A 24,513-nucleotide genomic window follows, 5' to 3' on the forward strand; every position below is an offset into this window, starting at 1 on the left:
ATGACGTGGCTGTTTAAGCGACTCCGGCTTCCCCACTGTTTGCCTGAAGATCGCACCAACAAAAAAAGGACGGTTGCATGAGAAAAAAAGGCCACCAAGGGCCATCGTGACTCCAAACAGTCACTAAAACGGTTGGGTTGTTAAGTGGAGGATGGCTCGTTATTTATTTTTAATTAGAAGAAACTCCCAACACCTTCAGCCAAATGCCTGTGTGGGAGAAGCACCAAACAGGAAGACCCAGGAGTAGAGAAGGTTTTATTGTGATTGTGGTTTTAAGCCTCAGTAAAACCCCAATAAATACAACTTTAAGAGACCCCCTGACCTAGAGTGAGCTGCCTAATATTCAGCCATTTTACCAAATCTACTGCAATTTATTTTGGGTGGGTGGGCTTTAGAAACCGGGAGAGGAAGGCCTGGATTTCAGCGCTCCGAGGAAAACTCTCCCCGGGATTTCAAGGGATGCACACGACCTCCTCAAAACTCGAGGCCTTGTGGAGGCGTGAAAAGTGGGGCCTCGAGGGAAAATCAGGGGCGCGTCGTCCCCATTCCCGCCTCTCCCGCCCCGCGACAAATAGGCCTGGGCCTTTCTTCAGTGGTTGTGTGGCCGGCCTCGCCCTCGGCCACGGCCCACGGGAGGGGCGTCCACGGTGGACCGGGGGTTCTTGATGGTTTCGTCCACCGACACGATGAGGCAGGCGGCCTCGGAGGCGGCCGTCAGGGCGTTGATGCGCACGATGGCCGGTTCCCACACGCAGGCGGCGAAGTTGTCGGCGATGTCTTCGTTGTTCACGTCCACGCCGTACCAGGTGCCCCCCTGCAGGGCAGACAGACAGAAGACCCCCTCACATCCTGGACATAAACTGTTTCAACTCCCCCCCGCTAAACGACGCTATAGAGCCCTGCACGCCAGAACAACTAGACACAAGGAGAAGTTTTTCCCCCCGAAAGCCATCACTCTGCTAAACAAACAGTTCCCTCAACACTGTTCAACCATTACAAAGTCTGCACTACTATTTCTTTCGTCCTTCCTTTCATCCAACTCCTCCCACTTATGACCATAACCTTGTTGCTTGTATCTTTACAATTTATAGTTTTATTTAGTTTCCTAGGATGATTTGATTGCTTATTTAGTATCCTATGACTATCACTAAGTGTTGTATTGGATGGTTCTTGATGAATGTATTTTTATGGACACTGAGAGCATTTGCACCAAAGACAAATTCCTTGTGTGTCCAATCACACTTGCCCAAAAAGAATTCGATTCTGTTCTATCCCATCCCATCCGATCCATTCACCATCTATTTTCTATTCTATTCTTTATTATTCTATCCTATCCTAGTCACCATCTATTTTCTATTCTATTCCATCCCATCCCATCCAATCCCATTCATCATCTATTTCTATTCTATTTTTTATTCTATATTCTATTCTATTCTTTTCTATTTGTATTTCCTATTCTACTCCATTCTACTGTATTCTACTCTATTCCATCCCATCCATTCACCTTCTATATCTATATCTATTCTATTCTACTCTACTCTATTTTGTATTCTATATTCTATTCTATATTCTATTCTGTATTCTATATTCTATTCTATTCTATTCTAATTATTTTCAAATTATGTTCTGTTCTATTCTATTCTATATGCCAATATTTATTCTATTCTATTCTATTCTGTTCTGTTCTGTTCTGTTCTGTTCTGTTCTACTCTACTCTTTTTTTGTATTCTATATTCTATTCTCTATTCTATTTTGAGCTGAAGCCACCAGGTGCCTCCAACCTCACAGCCTGCCCTCCCACCTACTGTGGCCAAGGAAGGGCAGTTCCTGGACTTAGGGGGTAAATCAAGGCCAGGCCTCCCTTTGGACCCAAGCAGGATATTCGGGCAAGTCAGAGTTTGGGACACAATGACCGGTTGGCCGGCCTGGAGAAACGTGTAGAAGGCCAGGAGAAGCACAGAAGGTAGGAGTGGCTGGCCGTCGTTAAAAGCAACTTACAAAAGATCAATACTGTTGTTTGTGAACTGCCCAGTGTCGCTTAGCTGGGATGGTCACGGTACACCTGCAAGAGGGATCTAAAGGCCTTGGGAATGGACACCAACCGCTGGGACACCTTGACCTCTGGTCGTTCAGCTTGGAGGCTAAAGACGCCACAGGGCCTTCTCCAATTCGAAGGAGACCTTCCTTGGGCAGGCTGAGGCCAAGAGGCAGTCCCGGAACCAGCAAAATCCGTGGGCTGGACAGGGGACAGGCTGTACCTGTGGCTCAGTGTGGAAGGGATTGCTCCTCTTGAATTGGCCTTTTTAGCCACACTAGATGCTCTTTTAGGACCTCTTTTCAGAGCATGATCCCATTGTCTCCCGAGACTGAAGGATGACGATAGATAAAGATAGATAGATAGATAGATATAGATAGATAGATAGAGATATAGATAGATAAAGATAGATAGATAGATAGATAGATAGATAGATAGATAGATAGATAGATAGATAGATAGATAGATAGATAGATAGATAGATAGATAGATAGATAGATAGATAGATGATTGATAGATAGATAAATGGATAGTTAGATGATGGATAGATGAGATGGATAGATGGATAGAGATAGATAGATAGATAGATAGAGATAAAGATAGATAGATAGATATAGATAAAGATAGAAAAGATATAGATAGATGGATAGATAGATAGATGGATAGAGATAGATAAAGATAGATAAAGATAGATGGATGGATGGATAGAGATAGATAAAGATAGATAAAGATAGATGGATGGATGGATAGGTGATAGATGGAAGATAAGATGTGGATGAATGGAGATACATACATAAATGACAGAAAGATAGATATATGATAGACAGACAGATGATGGATGGAAGATAGATATGGATGAAGACATATGTGGATGGATAGATGGATATAGATGATAAATGATAGATGAGATATACAGGATAGGTCGAAGATAGATGTGGATGGATGGATGGATAGATGGAATTGATGGATTGTGGCCATAAGTCGGCTGTCAGATGGAGCCTCGCAGCACCTCTGCATTTTTGTCTTTTAAGCCTGTTAATATTTGGTTCCCCTTAAATTCATGCCTGTTGTGCATACAACCCTGACTCTCGTGTTGCTAGGGCTACAACTAGGATCCTCTCCAGCCCAACCCTTGAAGACAGCGCCAGGCTGGGAAAAGCAGACCTCGGCGCTTCAGGCAGGAAGAGAGAGCGGCTAGGCCAATACCTTAGTCCACTTAGAGCTCAAGCAATCTCCCCGCGGCCCCTCACCAAAAGCAGTTTTTTTTAAATTTTGAAACAAAGGCAAAGACCGGAATCACCCGAGAAGGTCTAAAGGCCCAGAGTTAGAAACCCAAAGAAGCCCGAAAGGGTTTTTGTTTTTAAATGTTTTTGCAAAAGGCTCCTGGCCCGTTCCTCCCCTTCCAAGGACGCTCACCTGGGCGTGCCTAGCTCGGAGCTGGTTGAGGATGTTGGTGGCATCGAAGCCGGCGTTGTCGCAAAGCTGGCGTGGAATAATCTCCAGGGCTTTGGCGTACGCCCCGATCAGCAGCTGCTGCTTGCCCGGAATGGTTCTGGAATAATCTCGCAGGTATTTGGAGATTTCCATTTCTATAGCTCCGCCGCCGGCGACTACGGAATCGTGCTGGGGACGGGGGAAAATATATATATATATAATCTCCAGATTTCTTGGGGGGGCTGGAATTTGGCACACAGCCAGGAGGACAAGATCGAATGACACCCCCAACTCCTTCCTTCATTGTCCACACCCACCCCTTGCAGAAAACCCGCCCGGCGCCTTTTACCTTGATGGCCCTTCGTACGATCATGATGGCATCGTGCAGGGAACGCTCCGTCTCCTCCATGAACTGTTCTGCACCGCCTCGCAGGATAATCGTGCAGGTTTTGGCCTTGGGGCAACCTGTGAAGAAGTTATACCTGCCAGAGGGAGGGGAGGGAGGGAGGAGGGGGAGGGAGGAGGAGGGAGAGGGAGGGAGAGAGAGAGAGAGAGAGAGAGAGAGAGAGAGAGAGAGAGAAAGGACTTTTGGTCAGGGAATGGGAAAAGGGAGGCTTCAAAAGAGATAACGCACTGTAGACACTTTATTGTCCCCCTGTGTGATGACCCAAAGGGGCATGGAACAAAAACAACAATGTCACAAAAGTAGATAAAATTCCTTTAATACCTCCAACTTGGCCCTCAACGTCCAGTTATCATTGGCTGGAGAAAAAAACTCTCCCAAGAACAATTTCTAAAGGGAAGAAATTCCATCCGAACCCGAAGGACATAAAAGTTATAAATAAAAACCAACACAAACCACCCTGCAGCGATTAACAAGACAAGGCAGGATAAGGAATTGCAGAACTCAAAAGATAACAACACACAGTTGGGAGGCTGCCAGAACCCAGATAAGACTCGACAAGCAAAGATAACGCATGCTTTGCTTCCAGCAAGTTTGTCTTTTTAAATAGTTTTCCTAGGTGTGGCTAATGAAGGGGATCAGGGCCCTTTCCTCCCCCGTAAACCACACAACTCACGTTGCTCCCTTCTCCGTTCCTCCCTGCATGCCCTAGGATGCAGAGGGGGTGGGCCGGGTCTTCCTCTGAATGCCCAGCCGGACTGTGCCCTTCCCCAGTTTCCTCCACAGCCCCCGGAGCCCCTCCCACTCCCTGTCAGCTGCTCAGCCTCTCCCTCCGAATCAGATTCCAACAGGGGCTTGACACTCTGAATGGACACTGATCGGCATGCATTAAAATGAAATTGCGCGGCCTACAGCTCTCTTAAGGGTCGCTACCTCAAACAGACATTACATGAACGCGACAAAATAAATAGACAAGATCCAACATTGGTTCAATTTCATGGCCTTACAACATTCTTAGGTCCCAGTGAATTTAGGATAAGAGAGCAAATAACGAAGCATTCCTTTCAATCGGGGGTGTCGAAAGTTGCAGCGGGATGCATCACGCACTGGGCATGCCCAACCCCGGTTTAGCAAAGAGGGGGAAAGTCCGCGATACGTCACTTGACAATCAGGGGCGGGATTCAGCCAGTTCAGGAGAACCGGATGTTAAATTTACGTGAGCTTCGCCAAACAGGTAGTTGAACCGAACCGGCTGGCCCCACGTCCACCGCGGGAGTCTCTACGTGCCCCCTTGTGGATGCAGGCTCTGGGAGGGGTGGAAAACGGGCCTTCTGGAAGTCCAGAAACGGACCTGCTTCCAGCGGGCCTCCAGAGTCCAGGGGAGTCCGCTTTCATCCTCCCAGAGGCCTGAGGGAAACTTCCAGACTGTGAGGAAGGTGAAAAACGGCTCTCCCAGGCGTCCCAGTAGGCCGTGCCCACCATGGCCACGCCCTGCCGGCAACTGGGCAGCGAACCGGTTGCTGGGATTTTTTTTTTGAATCCCACCCGCCTGGTGTCAGCGCAAGTTTGACGGCCCCGTCGGAGCCGTTATGTCCTGCGAACCAAATGTGATCTGGGATCATGGAGATCCAAGCTGAGTGTTTTGGATTCCCGGGACACTGGCCACGTCTGCTTTCCAGAAGAAGCCCCCAGTTTGGTCCAGCCCAAATTCGGAAGCACAAAACCAGGCTGGGAAGCCCAACTGCCGTGATTATTCCATGCAATCTTCCCCAAGGTTGCAGAACGGAGAAGAGCCGACGATGCGCCTGAGGCTCCTCCAGTGATTTTTCCGAGCCCTGAAGCGTCCTCCCCCACCCCCGGCCAACCGACCCTTACCTCTCCCCTCCAATCTGGGCCTCTTCAAAGAGGTCGCAGCATCCGAGGACGTCGTCCGTGAGAGCGTTGGCGCTGGTCTGAATAGATCCACCGCAGGCCTGCCGTGCAAAACAGACCCTTTAAGTGCAACACGGACAACATGGACACACGCAATCCAGGAGCCCACCTGAGATTCCCACCGCTAGATGGGGCTGTTTTTTTTTTCCCCCTAACAGTCACACCTGTACCAACAGAAGGGAATATTTTTAGCTCAGGGTTGAACTGTGGGGGGGGTCCCTGGTGTGCTCTTGAGCTGGGTGGTTTTCTTCCAGACGCTTCATTACCAACCAGGTACCTAATATCAGCATAGCTAGGAGGGAGTGGGGTTTGCAAAAGAGGAGGAGGAGGAGGAGGAGGAGGACTGTGGGGTCCTTGGTGCTCTCTGAGCCTACTTTCTTGCAGACATTTCATGACCCAACTAGGGAACATCATCAGTGCTAAAAGGGAAGGGGTGTTGCAGAGAGGAGGAGGAGGAGGAGGAAGAGGAGGAGGAGGAGGAAACCTTGGTGCTCTCTGAGCTGGCTGGTTTTCTTGCAGATGTTTTATTACCCAAACTAGGGAACATCATCAGTGCTAGCAAGGAGTGAGATCTGCAGGGAGGAGGACTGTGGGAGACTGTGGGATTGGCCGGTTCTCCGAACTACCCAACATTTCCGCTACCGGTTCTCAAGAACCGGTCCAAACCGGCTGAATAACCACCTCTGCCTCGGCCCATGGGGACCCTGTTGAGCCCAGGGGAAAGGGGCCTTACCATCATGGTCCTCTTCAGGTCTTCTTCGGGGACCCGTCCAGCACAGAACATGTCCCTGTCCGCAAAGTACTGAGTAGCCACGTCCCCGATGGGCAGCTTCGAGAGGATGACTTTGGCTCCGGATTTGTGGAGCTTGTCTAGTTTGTCGTACAAGATGTTCCACTCGGCGTCCACGATGGCCTGATAATCCTGTGGGACCAGAAGCAAAAGGCTGCCATGATGGACCACAATGAAATGAGGAAAGTTTGGGGCGTGTAATGCACACCCAGATTGGAAACACAGTAGAACAGACAAGAGTTCGGAGGGACCTTGGAGGTCTTCTAGTCCAACCCCCTGCTTAGGCAGGAAACCCTACACCACCGCAGATTAGATCAACTCAGATTAGAATTAAAATAACGCGATTGTCACTTGGAATGTCCGCTAATCGGCGTATGTTGAAATGAAATTAGCTTGCCTACAGATCTCAAAGGATCGTCGCCTCCAATACATACTGTAAATTCAATATAAATTCATTTAAAAATTATGCATATACTGCTGTGGTCCATCGGCAGCCTGCGGAGACGGCAGCCGAGTCAACAGTGGGGAGGAAGAAGGGCCAGTCCAGGAGTCTGGGGAGGACTCAGATGAGGGTCCTGCGTCCGACACAGGGATGGGGCCAGGGCCATCTGGGAGTGATGTGCTGACACCGGAGCCTCCAGAATGAGACAGCAGCAAGGCAGAGGAACGAGGGGAGCCTGTTCCCAGCGTGTGCATGCACAGAGCTGCCAGAAGGCAAGAGCAGTTGAGACAAAAGGGGTGATTTGGGAGTAAGGCTTGGAGGTGATTGGCCCCTCCCATAAGACATAAAGGAAGAGCAAAGGGACAGGAGCCTTTGCAGGAAGCAACTTTTTTCATACTGGTCGGTTTGAAACATGAAGCTCGGTGTTGAATTTGTGCTCCGTTTGGCCTCATATAACTAATTGGACATTTAGTCTTTGGCAGCATTTCAAGGGAGATAAAAGTGGGTGTTTATCAGACTTATCCCGAAGGACTTTGGCAGACTTCGGTGGGATTATTTACAAACTGTGTGAGACTCATTGCAGGGTGTGAATGACTAAAATTCACAGCCATTGAAATAAGGGTTTTGGGACTAACGTATTTGTTAAGTGTCTCCATAAGCCTTGGTCAGAACATATACCCACATATATTACATGTGAGTATATGCGTAATTTTGTGTTGTGGCTCCGGGCTTGGATTCATATGAGTTCAAGTGAGGAGGTCATGGCAGAAAAATATGAGCTGGCCTGGCTTACTGATTGGACTGATAACCAGGATGAGGAGATGGACGGGACAAAGGACGACAGACCTGATGTATTAGAATTGTCAGGACCTTTGACCTCCTCTGGTTCCTTATCTGATCAATAGCCGGGAATGGCTGACAGGGAAGTTTTGAGAGAGTCTTCTAGTGGAGATGAGAACTTGGAAAATTTGTGGTTAAATGTAAAAATAGAAGATGGTTGAGAAGGCAAAATCAGCTGGAGCGAAGGAGGAGAGCGAGTAAGTAAATTAGCACGGTTGCCTCAATGAGTATAAAGGACACAGCTGGGCTGGTACAATTTGCCAGGAACAAAGTGACTTATTGAGTGAGGACGTTACAGCAAGGAGCTCTGAGACTGGAGATTTATTTTGCCAGGACTGGTTTGCTGGACAGAGTGAAGATTTATGCTGTTAATAGAAGTTTCTGCCAGCCGTTATCTTGTAAGACTTCTTTCCGTTTGATTTAATTGTGAAACGGCTGCTTTCTGTTTTGTTCGTTTGAATTTTGAAGGGGAGTCATAACAATTTTGTATGCATTTATTTAGTCATATATTATATGACAAGAGGAACAACACATTACAACAACAGATTTAACTGTGGTTGAAAGGAAGAAAGGGTGGTTAACTGATATGTCAATATCAAGTGATATCATGTAGCCCTTGACTGCCAACCGTTTAGTGACCGTTCGAAGTTACGACAGTGCTGGGAAAAAGGGACTTACGACCGTTTTTCACACTTACAACCACTGCAGCTTTCCCCATAGTCAGGTGAACAAACTTCAAAGGCTTGGCCACTGACTCATATTTGTGACGGTCACAGTGACGCTGGGGAGGTCACGGGATTCCCTCTTGCGACCTTCGGACGAGCGAAGCGAACAGGGGAAGCCGGGTTCACTTAACAACCGTGTCGCTAACCAAGTAATTGCAACCCCACCCCTTTAAGAAGAGCCCAGGCCTCACCGTCACATTCTGGACTCTGACTTCGGCATTGTCCTTCTCGGCTTTGAGCTCCAACTCGATGTTGAGCAGGGCGATCTTGGGCGACTCGTACTTTTTCGGCTGCATCTCAAAGCCGGCATAGGAGAAGGTTTTCTTGAAGGCCACGCCAGCCACCAGCTGGGAATCCTGCAAAAGAAGAAATAAAGAAAAAGAAAAAGAAAAAGAAAGAAAAGAAAAGAAAAAATGGCTCAGGGTGGAGCTTCTGAGAACAACTGGGTAAGTCCCGCCGTTCCTCACATGGCCTAGCGGTTTGAAAGCATGCAAATGTGAGTAGATCAATAGGTACCACTCCAGTGGAAAGTTAACGGCACTCCGTGAGGTCATGCTGGCCACATGACCACAGAAACTGCCTTCGGACAGCGCTGGCTCAATGGCCTTGAAACAAGAGATGAGCAACGACCTCTAGAATCGGACACGACTGACCAGGAAATCTTTACCTTTCGATCTACTAGCCTATTTGGGGGGGTGGGGGGGGCACGATGACTCAGCGGTTAAAGATGCTGAGCTCGTCAACTGGAAAGCCGGCAGCCCGGGTTGGAGACCCGAGCGCCACGCAATGGTGAGTTCCCGTCCTAGCCTCAGCTCCTGCCAATCTGGCAGTTCGAAAGCATGAAAACCAATTATCTTCTTTTAATGACGCCATAATCGCTTGTGAGGTGGGAGTTTGGGCAACTAAGTGTTTACTGGCCAGATGCCCTTCCTGTCACCAATCCAGAGGCTTTTTTTCCCCCCCAGCAAATATATTCTCATTGTGCCCAGAGAGAGAGAAATATCTACTTCTACCTAGGATCGAACTCACAGCCTCTCCTGATTGTGAGGGGAGAGCTCCGCCTCTAGGTTACTGCGCCACTCTGCAAAAGCATGCAAACGCGAGTAGATAAATAGGTACTACTCTCGTGAGAAGTTATCAGTGCTCGGTGACATCATGCTGGCTGCGGAAACGTTTTCGGACATTTCACTCCCTTATCCAGAAATGCGGGTGGGCATCCCAGACCTCCCCTCCCCTCCCCCACGTTCCCCTCCCCCTCCCCCTCCAAGAAGCCTACCTCCAAAGCTCCGCCTTGCACTTTTTTGATGCCAATCATTTTGATCTGGAGCAGCTCGTCCAGCATCATAACAGCGTCCACCACCATCTTGGCAAAGAAGTCCTTCTGCTGGGAAATCAGCTTGGAACTTAACGCGGTGCTGGCGCACTTCTCCAGCAGGTCCCTCAGCTCTCTACGGGGGGGAGGGGCAGGGGGGAGGAAGCCAAAGGGAGAGGGGACAGTTTGCACGGCCGCCGATAAGACTTTAGGGCAGGGGTGGTGCTTAAATCTGGCCCGAGGGGCCCAGCCTGGAAATAGCAAAGGACCCCGCGCGCTCTGTTTTGGCCCGCAAAATGCTGCAGGAGGCACCTGTCCTGTCTCCTCCCCCGCCCCCCTCCTGTTGCCCTGACCAGCCCGCAATGCTGAGGAGCTTAAAGGGAGGAAGAAGCAGAACGGCAATAGGCAGGGAGGGAAATCTCTCCCATCAACCAAGAGGAGGAATGACTTTGGGAATGCCAGACCTAAAAAGATTTCCCACTGTCACAGTATGGGATTGTTCCAGTAATATAAACAGACTATGGCCTTCTCTCTCCTCTCTCTCTCTCCTTCTCTGCCCTTCTATTTGTCTCTCTCTCGCTCTCTGGATCTCTCTCTTTCTTCTTTATCTGTCTCTGTCTGTCTCTCTCTTCTCTATCTCTCCCTCTGTGTATCTCTCTTTCTCTCTTCCCTCTCTGTCTTTCTCTCTCTCTCTCTCCTTCTCTTCCCTCTTTTGTCCTCTCTCTCTCTCTCTCTGTCTCTCTCTCTCTCTCTCTCTCTCTCTCTCTCTTCTGTCTCTCTCTCTGCTCTCTCTCTGGATCTCTCTCTTTCTTCTTTATCTGTCTCTGTCTGTCTCTCTCTCTCTCTCTCTCCCTCTGTGTATCTCTCTTCTGTCTTTCTCTCCTCTTCCTGTCTGTCTGTCTCTCTCTCTCTCCTTCTCTGCCCTTCTATTTGTCTCTCTCTCTGGATCTCTCTCTTCTCTGTCTGTGTCTCTCTCCTCTTTATCTGTCTGTTTCTCTCTCTTCCCTTCTCTCTCTCCCTCTGTGTCTATTTCTCTTCTCTGTCTCTCTTCTCTCTCTCTCTCCTTTTCTCTCCTCTCTCTCTGTCTGTCTCTCTCTCTCTCTCTCTTCTCTGCCCCTCTATTTGTCTCTCTCTCTCTCTGGATCTCTCTCTTCTCTGTCTGTGTCTCTCTCCCTCTTTATCTGTCTCTATCTGTCTCTCTCTTCTCTATCTCTCCCTCTGTGAATCTCTCTTTCAGTCTCTTTCTCTCTTCCCTCTCTCTCTCTCTTTCTCTCTCTCTCCATCCAGGGCATTTCATCCGTCCCATCATTCCAGAAACGGTCCTTCCCACAAACGGGATCGCAAAAAGAGACCGAGAACCACTTACGCTGGATCCGTCTTCTTGATGGTGACCGCAATCTTCCGAATCTTCTCCACTGCCTGCCCAAAGGAAAACAAGAAAGGGGGGGTGTGGGGGGTCAAATCCGTTCTCCAAAGCCCCCAAAGGCAGGACAAGAAGCGACGGATGGAAACTTAACCGAGGAGAGAAGCAACCTGGAACTAAGGAGGAATTTCCTGAAGAAAAAAAGGGGGGGAAATTCAACCGGCGGAATGGTTTTCCTTCAGACGTCGTGGGTGCTTCATCGCTTGGGAGGCGTTGAAGAAGAAGAAGACGGGACCACCGTTGGTCGGAAACCGTCAAGAGTCTCCTTGCTTGTGCAGAAGGTTGGATTAGAAGAGACCTGCAAGGTCCCTTCCAAGCCAGGGGTGGGATTCTACCGCTTCGGACCGGTTTTCCAGAACCGGTGGTTGTGATTCTCGGCAGTTCGGAGAAGAGGTCAATCGTGCCCCTGGCTGGCCCCGCCCACTCCACCCGCCCCTCCTAGCCCCGCCAGCCCTTATTGCACATTTCCCACATTGCTGACTGCCTTCTTCCCTGCCCAGTCCCTCCTGAAGGTATTTCTCTTTTTTCCTCCTCCCGACGATCAGCTGTTCCGACGATCAGCTGTTCCAGGATTCCCCTCGCTGTCTTACTGCTTCACCCAGGAGGCTTCCCAGAGGCCCAGGAGGCCAAAAAGGGGCGCGCGGGGGAGGGGTGTGTGGTGAGGTTGGTCCTGCATCCCTCCCCCTCCGCCGTGCTCCGTTTTTTTGCCTTTCTGGGAGCAAAACCACCCTCCCACAGGCGGCTTCCCTGAGGCCCCAAAACAAACCATGAGCGGAGGGGGAAGGCTGCAAAAAAAATAAAAAAGGAAGCCACTCCCATCCAGTCAGATGGCCACTCCCACCTAGCCACGTCCACAGAACCAATAGGCCTGTTCCAAGCCTGTATTATTTTGTACAAGTTCAGAAGAGAAGGATTAAAGGGTTGACTTGAGAGTCTTCCAACCTTTTGAGGGGCTCCGGCTGAGAAGACGGGGGTCAAGCTACTCTCCAAAGCACCCGAAGGCCGGACAAGAAGCAACGGATGGAAACTAATCCAGGAGAGAAGCAACCTGGAATGAAGGAGGAATTTCCTAACAGGGAGGACAATCATCCAGTGGAACTGCTTGCCACCAGGAGGCTTTCAAGAGGACTCTGGATAACCACGTTTGCCGTTCGATGGTCCCTCTCTTGAGTTAATGTGGCCCATGGCGAGTCTTCTAACCAGCCTTATTTTTTTTTTCCCACCTTCTTCAAGGTTTTGGGGGACACTCTTTGTGCAAAACCCCTAGGAGCCGCTAAGACTCCGCCGATCAATTCGCCTTGTCGCATTTCGAGGCGAAAAACGGGTTTTCCGGAAGGGAAATTGGCCCAACGGGACCGCCCCGGCTTCAGCTTACCAGCTGGGTTGCCACACGGAAGGCCCGGATGATGATCTGGGGGTGGAGGCCTTCTTCCACGTAGGGCTTGATTTGCTTCAGGAATTCGGCAGCCAGGAGAGTCACCGAGGTGGTGCCGTCCCCAACCTGGGAAGAGAAGATCTCGGCGTCAGCTTTGGAAGCCATATTGAGGCCAGGTGCTCCCACATCGCCCCCTTTTGAGCCTGGGAAAGTGGGGTTTTCTTGGGAGGGTATGTTAGACATAACAACATTCTTTTTCTAATTCAAGGTCATGTTATTTTGCACCTAAGTGAGGGGGAAAGTCCCAAGTTGGATGGCGATTGAGGCATGTGATGTGATGATGATGGGTGCCGGGGGTGGATTTGTAGTTTTTACGTATTGCAAGGAAGCCCAGAATTTTCAGATTCGGGATTCCGGTTTGGGCCAGTTTACTATCCAAAATAAAAGGAACTGGGAAATGTCTGTCTTGGGAGTTATTGTGGAGGTTTGCTGGAACGCTGACACTCGGGATAAGAGGAAGAGTTTCCCTGAGGAAGCTCCGCTCCGTCCCTTCCCCATTTTTTCCTTCCTCCAACCGAGACCGCGTCCAAATTGATCCCAAGATTCCCAGATCTTCCCTTACAGGAGTAGATCTCTGGATTCAGAGCATCACCTCCACAGGTAATCCCCCCTGCACCTTTAGGATACAGGCAGCCCTTGACTTACGACCGCAATTGGAGCCGAAAATGTCTGCGGATGAGCAAAACATTATGTCAAGCGTCCCATTTGACGACCTTTCTTGTTGCTAAGTGAATGACTGCAGCTGTTAAATGAGTCAAACCGTTGTGAGGCGAATCTAGCTTTCCCCTTGAGTTTTGCTTTTAAGGGGATCAGGCCAAAGGGGATCAGGCGACCCCAAGTCACTGTGACCGTCATAAATATGAGTCAGTTGCATAGCGTCCAAATTTTGATCACCCTGGGAGAGGCTCCAATGGTCGTAAGTGTGAGAATAACTAAGTAAATAAATAAGACATTTTTCCCTCAGTGCCGTCGTAACTTTGAACAGTCACTAAACGAACCGTTGTAAGTCGAGGACCCCCTGTGCTTCATCCAGACTAGGGGCCTTAGCGTCCCAGAGTCTCGCTCAGGGCTCCTGAAATTCCTCTTAGGCTATCAAAACAATATTGTAGGTAGCCCACGACTCACGATCTCAATTGAGCCCAAATTTCCCGTGGCTGAGCGAGACATCGGTTAAATGAGTCCCGGCCCATTCCATGACCTTTCTTGTCGCGGCTGTTAAGCGAATCACCGCAGATGTTAAATTACTCACACGGTTGTTAAGGGAATCTGGCTTCCCCCGCTGACTCTGGGTGTCAGAAGGACGCAAAAGGAGACCGTGTGAAACTGCCCCCCTTCTCCGGGGACGCTGCAACTGTCGTAAATGAGAGTCGGCTGCCAAGCAGCTGAATTTTGATCAGGCGACTATGGAGGGCGGGGTTAATACTGAAATCGTCATATGGTTAAGTCCCTTTTTTTTCCTGCGCCGTGGCCACTCTGGTCACTAAATGAACTGTTGTAAGTCGAAGGCTGCCTGTACTCCATTTCCCCCTCCCTCCGGAGGGACAATGAATTGGAGCAAGGGTCCCCAAACTTGGCCACTTGAAGACTTGTGGACTTCAACTCCCAGAATTCTCCTGCCAGCAAAGCTACTATAGCTGGTAGCCCTTCTGTGCATGGTCCTCCAAGAAAAAGAGTTGGAGGAAAGAGAGGAGAGAAAGGAGAGGAGAGGAGAGGAGAGCTGAAGGCTGGCTGGTGAATTCTGGGAGTTGAAGTCCACAAATCTTCAAGTAGCCAAGTTTGGGGCCCCCTGAATTGGAGAATCTCAGCTCTCTTTCTCTCTTTCCTTCACCTTGCAGGGGACTCCACCCCCAGTTCTCCCAAAGGTGCTTTTCAAAAGAAAAACAGGAACTTTTTTTCCCCCTTATTCTTTTTATTTCCTTGAAAACGTTTTGCTTCTCATCCCAGAACGTTTTTGAAGGGAAAATAAAAAATAAATAAATAAAAGCAAGGGAGTCCAGTTGCCTTTTGGAGCAGCATCCTCGGGACGACACCTGGTACCTAGAGGATGCAGAAGCTGCAGAGACTAACCCGACCCCCCCCAAAAAAAACCAGTGTTGCGTCTCCTCTTTCCCGAGCCCACCTCTGCGTCTTGGGACTTGGCGATGTCTACCAGCGTCTTGGCCGCAGGGTGGACCACGTCCAGGAGCTTCAGGATGGTGGCGCCGTCGTTGGAGATGGTGGCTTTGCCTGCAAAGATTGACAGCTGACAGCTCTGCACACGCGCGCAAGAGCGTTTGATGTAGTAGGGACATTTGAGCAGAGCCCGAACAGTGAAAGGGGTCATAGGCAGCGGAAGTGTCTTTTAATTGAGTGAAAAATGTGTTTGGGGTGTTTAGTGTTGCAGGATATGCAACTCTTTTGTTGTATTGGGGGTGTTTTTATTTCAGGAAACTGCCACAACTCGGAAGAGTAATATATCTATATATATCAAAGGTAAATACCCCTTGCGCATCATCACAAAATCTCCAGAACCGTAAAGCCTACAAACTTGAAATTTGGCCCGTATGTTCCTCTTGACTTCTAGGGGCTCACTAAGAAAGGATTTTTCCAAATGACCGTCAGATCGTTGAGAGCATTTCCTATATTATTATTATTATTAACATGCTCTGATGCTAAGGAGTCCTACTCCCCTAACCATAACCCTCCCCACCTGAAAAGAAATCTCTTCCAAAGGCAAAACACAAGCAGAGGAGTTTCAGTTTCAGAGCACCAAGCAGCTTTAGTACAAAACAGTGTGTTCCCAGCTGCAGCTAATGAAGGGAATCAGGGCCCTTTCCTCCCCTGTAAGCCATGCAACCCACGTTGCTCCCTTCTCCGTTCCTCCCCGCGTGCCCTAGGATGAAGAGGGGGTGGGCCTGGGTGAACTCCCTCTCCCTTGCTCTACCTCTCTCCCGCTCTGCCCAGCCGGACTTTGCCCTCCCCCAGTTTCTTCCACAGCCAACGGAGCCCCCCTCCCTGTCTGCTGTCCGTCTTCCTCCTTGGATTCAGACTCCGACAGCGGCACGACCCAGCCTCACCTCTGTCGTCCACAATGAGTTTGTCCATGCCCCGGGGGCCCAGCGTAGTCCGGACGGCTTCCGCGATCACCTGGCAAGCGGTGATGTTGCTAACCAGCTGCGGGATGCCTTGAGAGGTATCTGTGCCTTCCTTCAGCAGGATGACAGGTGTGGGCTGGAGGGAAAAACAAGGTTGGGTCACAGGTCAAGGTGTCGCCAGGCCAAAAGAGGCAAACCCAGCACAACACATTTCATTGTGTGTCCCCAAAAAAACCCCAAACACCCCAATTATCCAGTTATTTTTTTGCCACGGGAAAAGCAGAAAGTTGAAGAAAAAGCAGCTTAGTAAAAATACAACAGCAACAACCCACCATGATGTCTTAAGGTAGTCCTTGACTTATAACTACAATTGAGCCCCAAATTTCTGTCGCTACATGGGGGCAATTGTGCAGGGCCCTTTGTCCCACTTTATGGCCTGTCTTATTGTTAAAGCGAATCACTTCCACCGTGAAGTTAGTCCACCCAGTTCCTAAGCAAATCCGACTTCCTCCATTGACTTTTCTGGTCAGGCTGCAAAAGAGGATCACGTGACCCCCGGGACACACTGCGACCGTTGTAAACAGGAGGCAGTGGCCAAGCGTCCGAAGTTTGATCACGTGATTGCGGGGATGCCACAACGGTTGTCCATGTGAAAAAAACATCCTTTTTTTCCCCCCAGCGCCGTTGTAACTTCAGTCACCAAATGAACTGTTGTAAGTTAAGGACTACCTCTACAAGAACATATTTCATTTGACATACAAAAAAATAAAAAATGCTTCTGGCACGGAAAAGGCCTAAAATTGAAGAAAAGGAGCATTTTCAACAGAGAGTAAAAATAAATGATGCAATTTAAGGGATATTAGATTTTCTTCTATATATATAAAAAAGCAAAATGCCGCTCGCGCATCATCACAAAATCTCCAGAACCGTAAAGCCTACAAACTTGAAATCTGACCCGTATGTTCCTCTTGGCTTCTAGGGACTCACTAAGAAAGGATTTTTTGAAATGACCATCAGAGCATTTAGTATTTCCTATATTATTATTATTAACACGCTCTGATGCTAAGAAGTTCTACTCCTCCTCCCCACTTGGAAAGAAATCTTTTCCAAAGGCAAAACACAAGCAGAGGAGTTTCAGTTTCACAGCAGCACCAGGCAGCTTTAGTACAGAACAGTTGAGCTAAGCCACGCCCAGGCTCCTTGCTGTCTCCTTCTTGCTCACACAGCAAATACTGTTTCAGTTTCCAAACAGCCTCTCTCACACACTGACAGGATGCTAGCCAGATGAATACTGATGGATGCTGGTAGGCAGAGACAGACACCACCCCACCCCATTTTTTTCCTCCCAAAAAACTCAGCCCGACCAGATAGTTTCATAGCGAAGCACATGTATCGAGCTAGATTATAACGAGCTGATAGAATTAACAACTAATAAACTGCTGATAATGAAAAAAAATGCCCTTCTAAAAGGCTTGTATTGCTGCATATCAGAACATTAAATGCATAAGAAATAAATGCTGGACACTTCTATCTTTTCCATTATCCTGAACAATGGACAATTGCATGATTCCCGTTTTTTAGCTTTTCGTTAAGGATTGTATTCAAAATTCAACAGTTGGAAAATGCATCTGAAATGTAACGCCAGTTTTAAAAAAATGTTACATTATTATGTGCATTTTGCTTTTCTACAAGATCCTCAAGTGGATATATATATATGGACCCGGGGCTTCCTTTCGCCTGGTCTTGGTTGATTTTAATGTTTTCATTCTTAAATGCTGAACCTTTTGAATATTTAATCATTTTGCATTGTCTTTATTGTTGAAAGCAATATTTCAAAGAGGCAGAGGAACTAGAGATCAAATTGCCAACATACATACATTGGCTCATGGAGAAACCTGGGAATCCCAGAAAAAATATCTACTTTTGCTTCACTGACTATGCTAAAGCTTTTGATTGTGTGGATCACAAGAAATTATGGCAAGTCCTTAAAGAGATGGGAGTACCAGACCATCTTATTTCTTGAGAAACTTATACCCGGGTCAAGAAGCATCAGTGAGAACTGGACACGGAACCACTGTTTGGTTCAAAATTGGGAAAGGAGTCCAGCAAGGCTGTATATACTGTCACCCTGCCTATTTAACTTATATGCAGAGCCCATCATGAGAAAGGCAGGGCTAAAGGAATCAAAAATTGGAATTGCTGGGAGAATTATCAACAACCTCCGAGAGGCAGATGATACCACTCTAATGGCAGAAAGCGAAGAGGTGAGGGCGAAGAAGGAGAGCGCAAAAGTTGGCTTGAAACTCAACATTAAGAAAACTTAAGATCGCGGCATCCAGCCCTCTCAATTCCTGGCAAATAGATGGGAAAGAAATGGAAGTAGTGACGGATTTTTATTTTCCTGGGCTCCCAAGATCGCCGCAGATGGGGACTGCAGCCGAGGAATTAAAAGACGTTTGCTCCTGGGGAGGAAAGCTATGGCAAATCTCGACAGCATCCTAAAAAGCAGAATTGCAAGTACGTAGAGACATGGCTATGGTTTTCCCAGTTGCAATGTATGGCTGGGAAAGTTGGACCCTAAGGAAGGCTGAGTGCCAAAGAACGGAGAAGCCTTTGAACTCTGGGGCTGGAGGAGGAGACTCCTGCGAGTCCCTTGGACTGCAAGGCCATCCAACCGGTCAGTCCTAGAGGAGATCCGCCGCGACCGCTCTTGAGAAGGCCAGATCCTGAAGAGGAAACTCAAAGACTTTGGCCACCTCAGGAGAAAGGAAGGACTCACTAGAGAAGGGCCTAGTGCTGGGAATGATGGAGGGCAAAAGAAGAAGAAGGGGACGGCGGAGAAGGAGGTGGCTGGAGGGAGTCACTGAAGCAGTCGGTGTGAACTTAAGTAGGGTCTCCAAACTTGGCAAGTTTAAGACTTTGTGGACTTCAACTCCCAGAATTCCTGGAGCTAACATGACCGGAGGAGGAATTCTGGGAGCTGAAGTCAAGTCTTAAAGCTGCCAAGTTTAAGGACCCCTGAATTCTATCGTTTATCTGTCTGTCTATCATCTCCCCATCCATCCATCCATCCATCCATCATCTATCACCAGGGTCTCCAAACCTGGCAGGTGTATGACTTGTGGACTTCAACTCCCAGAATTCCTGGAGCTAACATGACTAGAGGAGGAATTCTGGGAGCTGAAGTCCACAAAGTCTTAAAGCTATCAAGTTTGAAGACCTCTGGCTTAAATGGACTCCAGAAGATGGTAGAGGACAGGAAGGCCTGGAGGAATCTTGTCCATGGGGTTGAAATGGGTCGGACACAACTTCACTACTATTGTTGAAAGCAGCCCAGAATTGTTTGACAGGGAGATTGGGCAGCGTATACATTTAAAAACATAAAATAAAAACGCAATGCCAGTTTTAAAAATGTTACATTATTTAGTATGCATATTGTGCTTTTCCTATGAGATCCTCAAGTGGATGGATAGAGAGAGAATAAGAGAGATAGAGATAAAAACCCAATGGCTTCACCTCCTTTTTCTGGACTGTAGGGCTTAGAAAGCAGGACTGGTCCAAGATTGTTCTGTCAAGGTTACTTTTATTAATTAAATGTAACAAATTAGGAGAAGATTCCCACCTCCATCCCATCTTCCTAGTGGTCCCCCTTTTCTCTGGCCTTGGCTGGTTTTAACGTTTTCATTCTTACTGTTGAACATTGTGTAACGTTTAAATCATTTTGTATTGTTTTTCTATTGTTTGAAAAACAGCCCCGAATGGCTTGACAATGAGCTGGCCGTATAATATATATTTTTTTAAATAAAATAAAATATACAATTTTTTGCAAACACATCCCCACTGGCAGAAAGGAGGGAGAGGGCCCTGCCTCTTCTGCAAACCCAGCCTGCGCATCACGCGATAACACGTCTTCACACGTGCACAATACCTGTAGCTCACATGGGGAGCTGTCCCGCCCTGAATTCCTCCTCTCGGACTACATCTCCCACAATGCCTCGCGGCAAAGCAGCCATTCCGTTTAAAGGCGCCGGCCGCCCTAGAGGCTGCCGGGAGTTATAGTTCTCCGGGATTCCGGCTCTGACCGCGTGTAGCCCGTCGGCTTTCAGCTCTACTCAGGGAGGCCTCTATCTATCCATTGCAGGGGCGAAGCAACCGGTGAGGCTCCCGCGTTGGCCTCCCCGCCCACCGGCGACCCGCCCCGGCCTCCATCCATACCGGCTCCTTCTAGCACAGAAGCCTCTCCCAAGGAAGGAAAGGCCACCCGCGAGACGAACGACGCCCGTCCCGCGGAGGATGGCGGCGGATAAACGCGGCTCTCCCACCGCTTCCCCGTCACTCACCATCATCTTGGCGGCGACCCTGGTCAAACGGTCTCCTCTCCAGAATGCACCGCGGTCGCCTAGAAACTTCGCGTGGGCGGGGCCAAGCGGAAGGGCGGGGGCTTTTCAAGGGGACGTACGACGTGACTCTCGTAGAGAGAAGAAAAAGAAGAGGCCTCCTCGCGCGTACGCATGCGGGTTCATATTAAAAAATCCATGCTAGGAAGGCCATGTTAACGAAGGAGAGAGTAGATTTTTTTTTTTAAAAAAAATAATAATCTAATTATTCTTGAAAATAATGGGGATTTTGGCCGAGGCGGTAGCTGCGTTTTCTCAGTTGCCAGCAAAGGGTTGCTTGCATTAATCCATGATTCGTTAGGGCATTTTATCTCAATTTCAACATCTTTGAAAGAATTCCCCAGGCAGCTTGCTTTCATGGTTGGAGCAGCATTCCTTAAAACTCTTTGCTTTCATGATCTCCTTTTCTTTTATTAAAAAAAATTATGGATCATCCTCAAAGAGGTTTTTCTTTATATGGGATGTATATGATATTTTACCATATCAAAAATTAAAAATGAGGCATTTGGGAGACTATCTGTCCACCTATCTTTATCTCTCTCTCTCTAGTTCTTTATATAATCTATGTCACCCATCTTCTGTCTATCAGCCAGCCATACATTCTCTGTCTCTCTATTTATCTATCTAGTTCTGTATCGGGATCTTTATATAATCTATATCATCCATCCCTATCTATGTATCTAACCTATCAATAATCTATTCCTCTCTCTCCCTTTCATCCGGCTAGCCAGCCCGCCAGCTCTGTCTATACATTAAATAGAGAAATAGACTAGACCTTTATCATCCATTCCTATCTATCGATCTATTGATCTATCATCTATCTATCATCTCTCTCACACACACACAGCATACACACACACACACACACAAGCCCACAGGCACCACCACTTTATTAACAGGAAGAAACAAAAGCAGAGATGTCTGTCACTTTGAGATACACGGATTCAGTTCTCCTAGGATGCCTAACCCAGAAAGAGGCTCTGTATTCTTTAGATTTAGATTAACAAGAGTTGGAAGGGACCTTGTAGGTCATCCAGTCCAACCCGCTGCTCAAGCAGGAGACCCAACACCATTTGACAAACGGCAGTCCAGTCTCTTCTTGAAAGCCTCCAGGGATGAAGCTCCCACAACTTCTGAAGGCAGCTTCTGGTCCCTGGGTTGATTGTTCTCACTGTCAGAAAGTTTCTCCTTATTCATCTGTCTGTCTATCCATCTGTCTATCTATCATCTGTTTGTCTGTCTGTCTATCTGTCTATCATCTATCTGTCTATCATCTGTGTCTTTATCATCTGTCTCTCTCTATCATCTATCATCTCTGTAAGTCTGTCTATCATCTGTCTATCATCTGTCTGTCATCTGTCTGTCTATCATCTGTCTATCATCTGCCTGTCTCTCTGTCATCTATCATCTGTCTATCATCTGCCTGTCTCTCTGTCTATATCATCTATCATCTGTCTATCTGTCTATCATCTGTCTATCTGTCTATCATCTGTCTATCATCTGCCTGTCTGTCTATCTATCCATCCATCCATCCATCCATCTGTCTGTCTGTGTCTGTCTGTCTCTCTGTCTCTCTCTCCACCTATCTGTCTCTCTGTCTATCTATCCATCCATCTATCAATCTGTCTGTCTGTGTCTGTCTGTCTCTCTCTCTCCACCTATCTGTCTGTCTATCTATCAATCTATCAATCTATCTATCTATCTATCTATCTATCTATCTATCTATCTATCTATCTATCTATCTATCTATCTATCTAATCTATCTATCTAATCTCCCTCCCTTTCATCCGGCTACCCAGCCAGCCATACACACTCTCTGTCGGTACATCTATCTAGACGAGATCTTTATATACTCTCTCATCCCCGCCCCCCCGCAACAATATCCGCGTTCCGGTCTATTCGGAGTTCGACGGTAAACCTCCCCCCTCCCACACACACACACCCCAAAGACAAAGGGAGCGGATGATTCCCGGAGAGGCCCCGCCTGGGCTCCTCCCCGAGAGCTGCGTCTCCTCCAATCCGAGGAGGGGTGGGCGGGGCCCAGCTTGCAGCCCTGCCAGCTGAGCTCGCCAGCTGCCGGGGGCTGGGGGCGGGTGGGGGGCGCGCGGGGGAAGCGGCGGAGGAGCTCCGCGGTGCGAGGAAAGGCAGCGTCCCCAGCGATGTCCCCCGTCCGGCCCGCCTGGCTCGCGCTGCTTCTCTGCTTCTGCCCGGCTGGTCACGGTGAGGAGGAGCCGCCGCCTCTTAACCCTGCCGCTTGCGGGGGCAACCGCAACCCGCAGCAGGCGCCTGCCTTGCTTGCTTGCATGCATTGCTTGCATTGCATGCATTGCTTGCATTGCATGCATTGCTTGCATTGCTTGCATTGCATGCATTGCTTGCATTGCATGCATTGCTTTGCGCATCATTGCTTGCATTGCATGCATGCATGCCTGCACCCCTTGCAAGCACGGGAGGGGGCTCAGTTGGCGGAGGGGGTGGGGCTGCCACACAGGCGGGTGGCCGCCATGGAGATTGCGGGGGGAAATCACGCGTGCGGGGGCGCGCCTGCACGCGGGATGTGATTTTTTTGGGGGGGGGGGTGGGGTCCGTTTCATAAGCGTAGCCTGTGTGTTGTGTGTGGAAGCGGGGGTTGCGTGTATCTCTGCACGATGCACGATGCAGGATTTGGGTAAAGCCAGTCTAGAGAAAAGGAAGGATTGGGGGGGGGGCATATGACAGCAGCCTTCCAGTATTGGGTGGGAGGGCTGCCCCGAAGAAGAGGCGGCGAGGGGGGGCTCAATTTAGTCTCCAAAGCCCCAGAAGGAAGCAAGAGAAGAAACCAACCAAGGAGAGAAGCAACTTGGAATGAAGGAGGAAATTCTTGACAGGGAGGACAATTCACCAGCGGAACCGCTTGCCACCAGAAATGGTGGGGGCTCCAACACTGGAGAATTTTCAGAGAAGAGACTGGGCGGCCATTTGTGCAGAATAAAAGAGGGCCTTTGGCTTGAGCGGGAAGGGGAGGGAGGGGGTTGGACTAGACAACCTCTCAGGTCCCTTCCAACCCTATTAATTCGATGTTCTAAGTTTTAAAAATCCAACATCCTGAGTCAAAGCGTGATCACTAGTTGGGCCTAAACTCTGTGTGGGTAACCAGGTCGGAAGGACTAGGAGCAATCTTCCAATATTTGAGGGGCTGCCCCAAAGGAGAGGAGGGGGGGGGTCCACCTAAATTTTGGGCTCAGTTGTGATTGTAAGTCAAGGACTAGCTGTTCCACGTGTGCATAATCATACATTTATGCATACGGATGTATACCCTTTGTGTATATACTTCATGTCCGTGTGTGTTATACCCCTATATCAGAATAGAGAGGAAGGGAAGAGAATGGAGAGAGAGAGGGTTGGGTTGGTAGAGAATAGAGGAGAACAGAAAAGAATGAGGAATTTTAGAATAGAATAAAATAGAATAGAGAGGAAAGGAGAGAGGGAATGAAGAAAGGGAGGAGAGAGTAGAAGAGGATAGGATAGAAGGGGAGAGAATAGGGTAGAGTTGGGTAGAATAGAATAGAATAGAATAGAATAGAATAGAAATAGAGGAATGGAATGGAATGGAGAGGACAGGAGAAGAGAGAATAGAGGAGAATAGAAAAGGAATTTAGAATAGAATAAAATAGAAGAGAGAGAAGAGAAGAGAAGGGAATGGAGAGAGTAGAAGAGGATAGGATAGAAGGGGAGAGAATAGGGTAGGGTTGGGTAGAGTAGAATAGAATAGAAATACAGAATAGAATAGAATAGAATAGAAATACAGAATAGAATAGAATAGCAATACAGTATAGTATAGAATAGAAATACAGAATAGAGTAGAATAGAATAGAAATACAGAATAGAATAGAATAGAATAGAATAGAATAGAATAGAAATACAGAATAGAATAGAATAGCAATACAGTATAGTATAGAATAGAAATACAGAATAGAATAGAAATACAGAAGAGTAGAATAGAATAGAAATACAGAATAGAATAGAATAGAAATACAGAAAAGAATAGAATAGAATAGAATAGAATAGAATAGAATAGAATAGAAATACAGAATAGAATAGAATAGCAATACAGTATAGTATAGAATAGAAATACAGAATAGAATAGAAATACAGAAGAGTAGAATAGAATAGAAATACAGAATAGAATAGAATAGAAATACAGAATAGAATAGAATAGCAATACAGTATAGTATAGAATAGAAATACTAGAATAGAATAGAAATACAGAAGAGTAGAATAGAATAGAAATA

At 48.0% G+C, this 24,513-nt stretch overlaps 2 protein-coding genes across 4 annotated transcripts in view; one reads left to right on the forward strand and one right to left on the reverse strand.

Moving 5' to 3' along the window:
• Window positions 1-238: 238 nt before the first annotated feature.
• On the reverse strand, window positions 239-20,246 carry CCT7 (chaperonin containing TCP1 subunit 7). Its single transcript, XM_026722142.2, has 12 exons — window positions 20,186-20,246; window positions 15,828-15,981; window positions 14,891-14,997; window positions 12,712-12,837; window positions 11,280-11,332; window positions 9,878-10,049; window positions 8,793-8,957; window positions 6,538-6,726; window positions 5,748-5,845; window positions 3,819-3,951; window positions 3,452-3,658; window positions 239-814 (listed from the first exon to the last, which is right to left on the reverse strand). Exons 1-12 carry the CDS (start codon window positions 20,189-20,191, stop codon window positions 590-592), a joined length of 1,635 nt encoding a protein of 544 aa, XP_026577927.1. The 5' UTR covers window positions 20,192-20,246; the 3' UTR covers window positions 239-589.
• A 2,034-nt stretch (window positions 20,247-22,280) lies between these two features.
• The window catches only part of PRADC1 (protease associated domain containing 1), a 14,456-nt gene continuing 12,223 nt past the window's right edge, over window positions 22,281-24,513 (forward strand). The window contains exon 1 of one of the 3 annotated variants that reach the window (XM_087935682.1): window positions 22,281-22,462. In XM_087935682.1, the coding sequence (XP_087791808.1) occupies window positions 22,402-22,462 (61 nt within the window). In that variant the 5' untranslated portion in view covers window positions 22,281-22,401. The remainder of the gene's footprint in view (window positions 22,463-24,513) is intronic. The other 2 variants (XM_087935681.1, XM_087935683.1) reach the window with 2 other exon arrangements.

This window comes from Pseudonaja textilis, chromosome 6, assembly GCF_049901715.1.
Source record: "Pseudonaja textilis isolate UNSWEBS1 chromosome 6, rPseTex1.2, whole genome shotgun sequence".
Taxonomy (NCBI): Eukaryota; Metazoa; Chordata; class Lepidosauria; order Squamata; family Elapidae; genus Pseudonaja; species Pseudonaja textilis.

Excerpts from the sequence above, each read along its gene's own strand:
- CCT7 (XM_026722142.2), bottom strand. Across the intron at positions 11,333-12,711 it reads TCCGTGTGGCAACCCAGCTG|GCAGTGGAGAAGATTCGGAA; the intron begins GTAAGCTGAAGC and ends TCCTTTGGGCAG. Across the intron at positions 815-3,451 it reads TCCGAGCTAGGCACGCCCAG|GGGGGCACCTGGTACGGCGT; the intron begins GTGAGCGTCCTT and ends TCTGCCCTGCAG.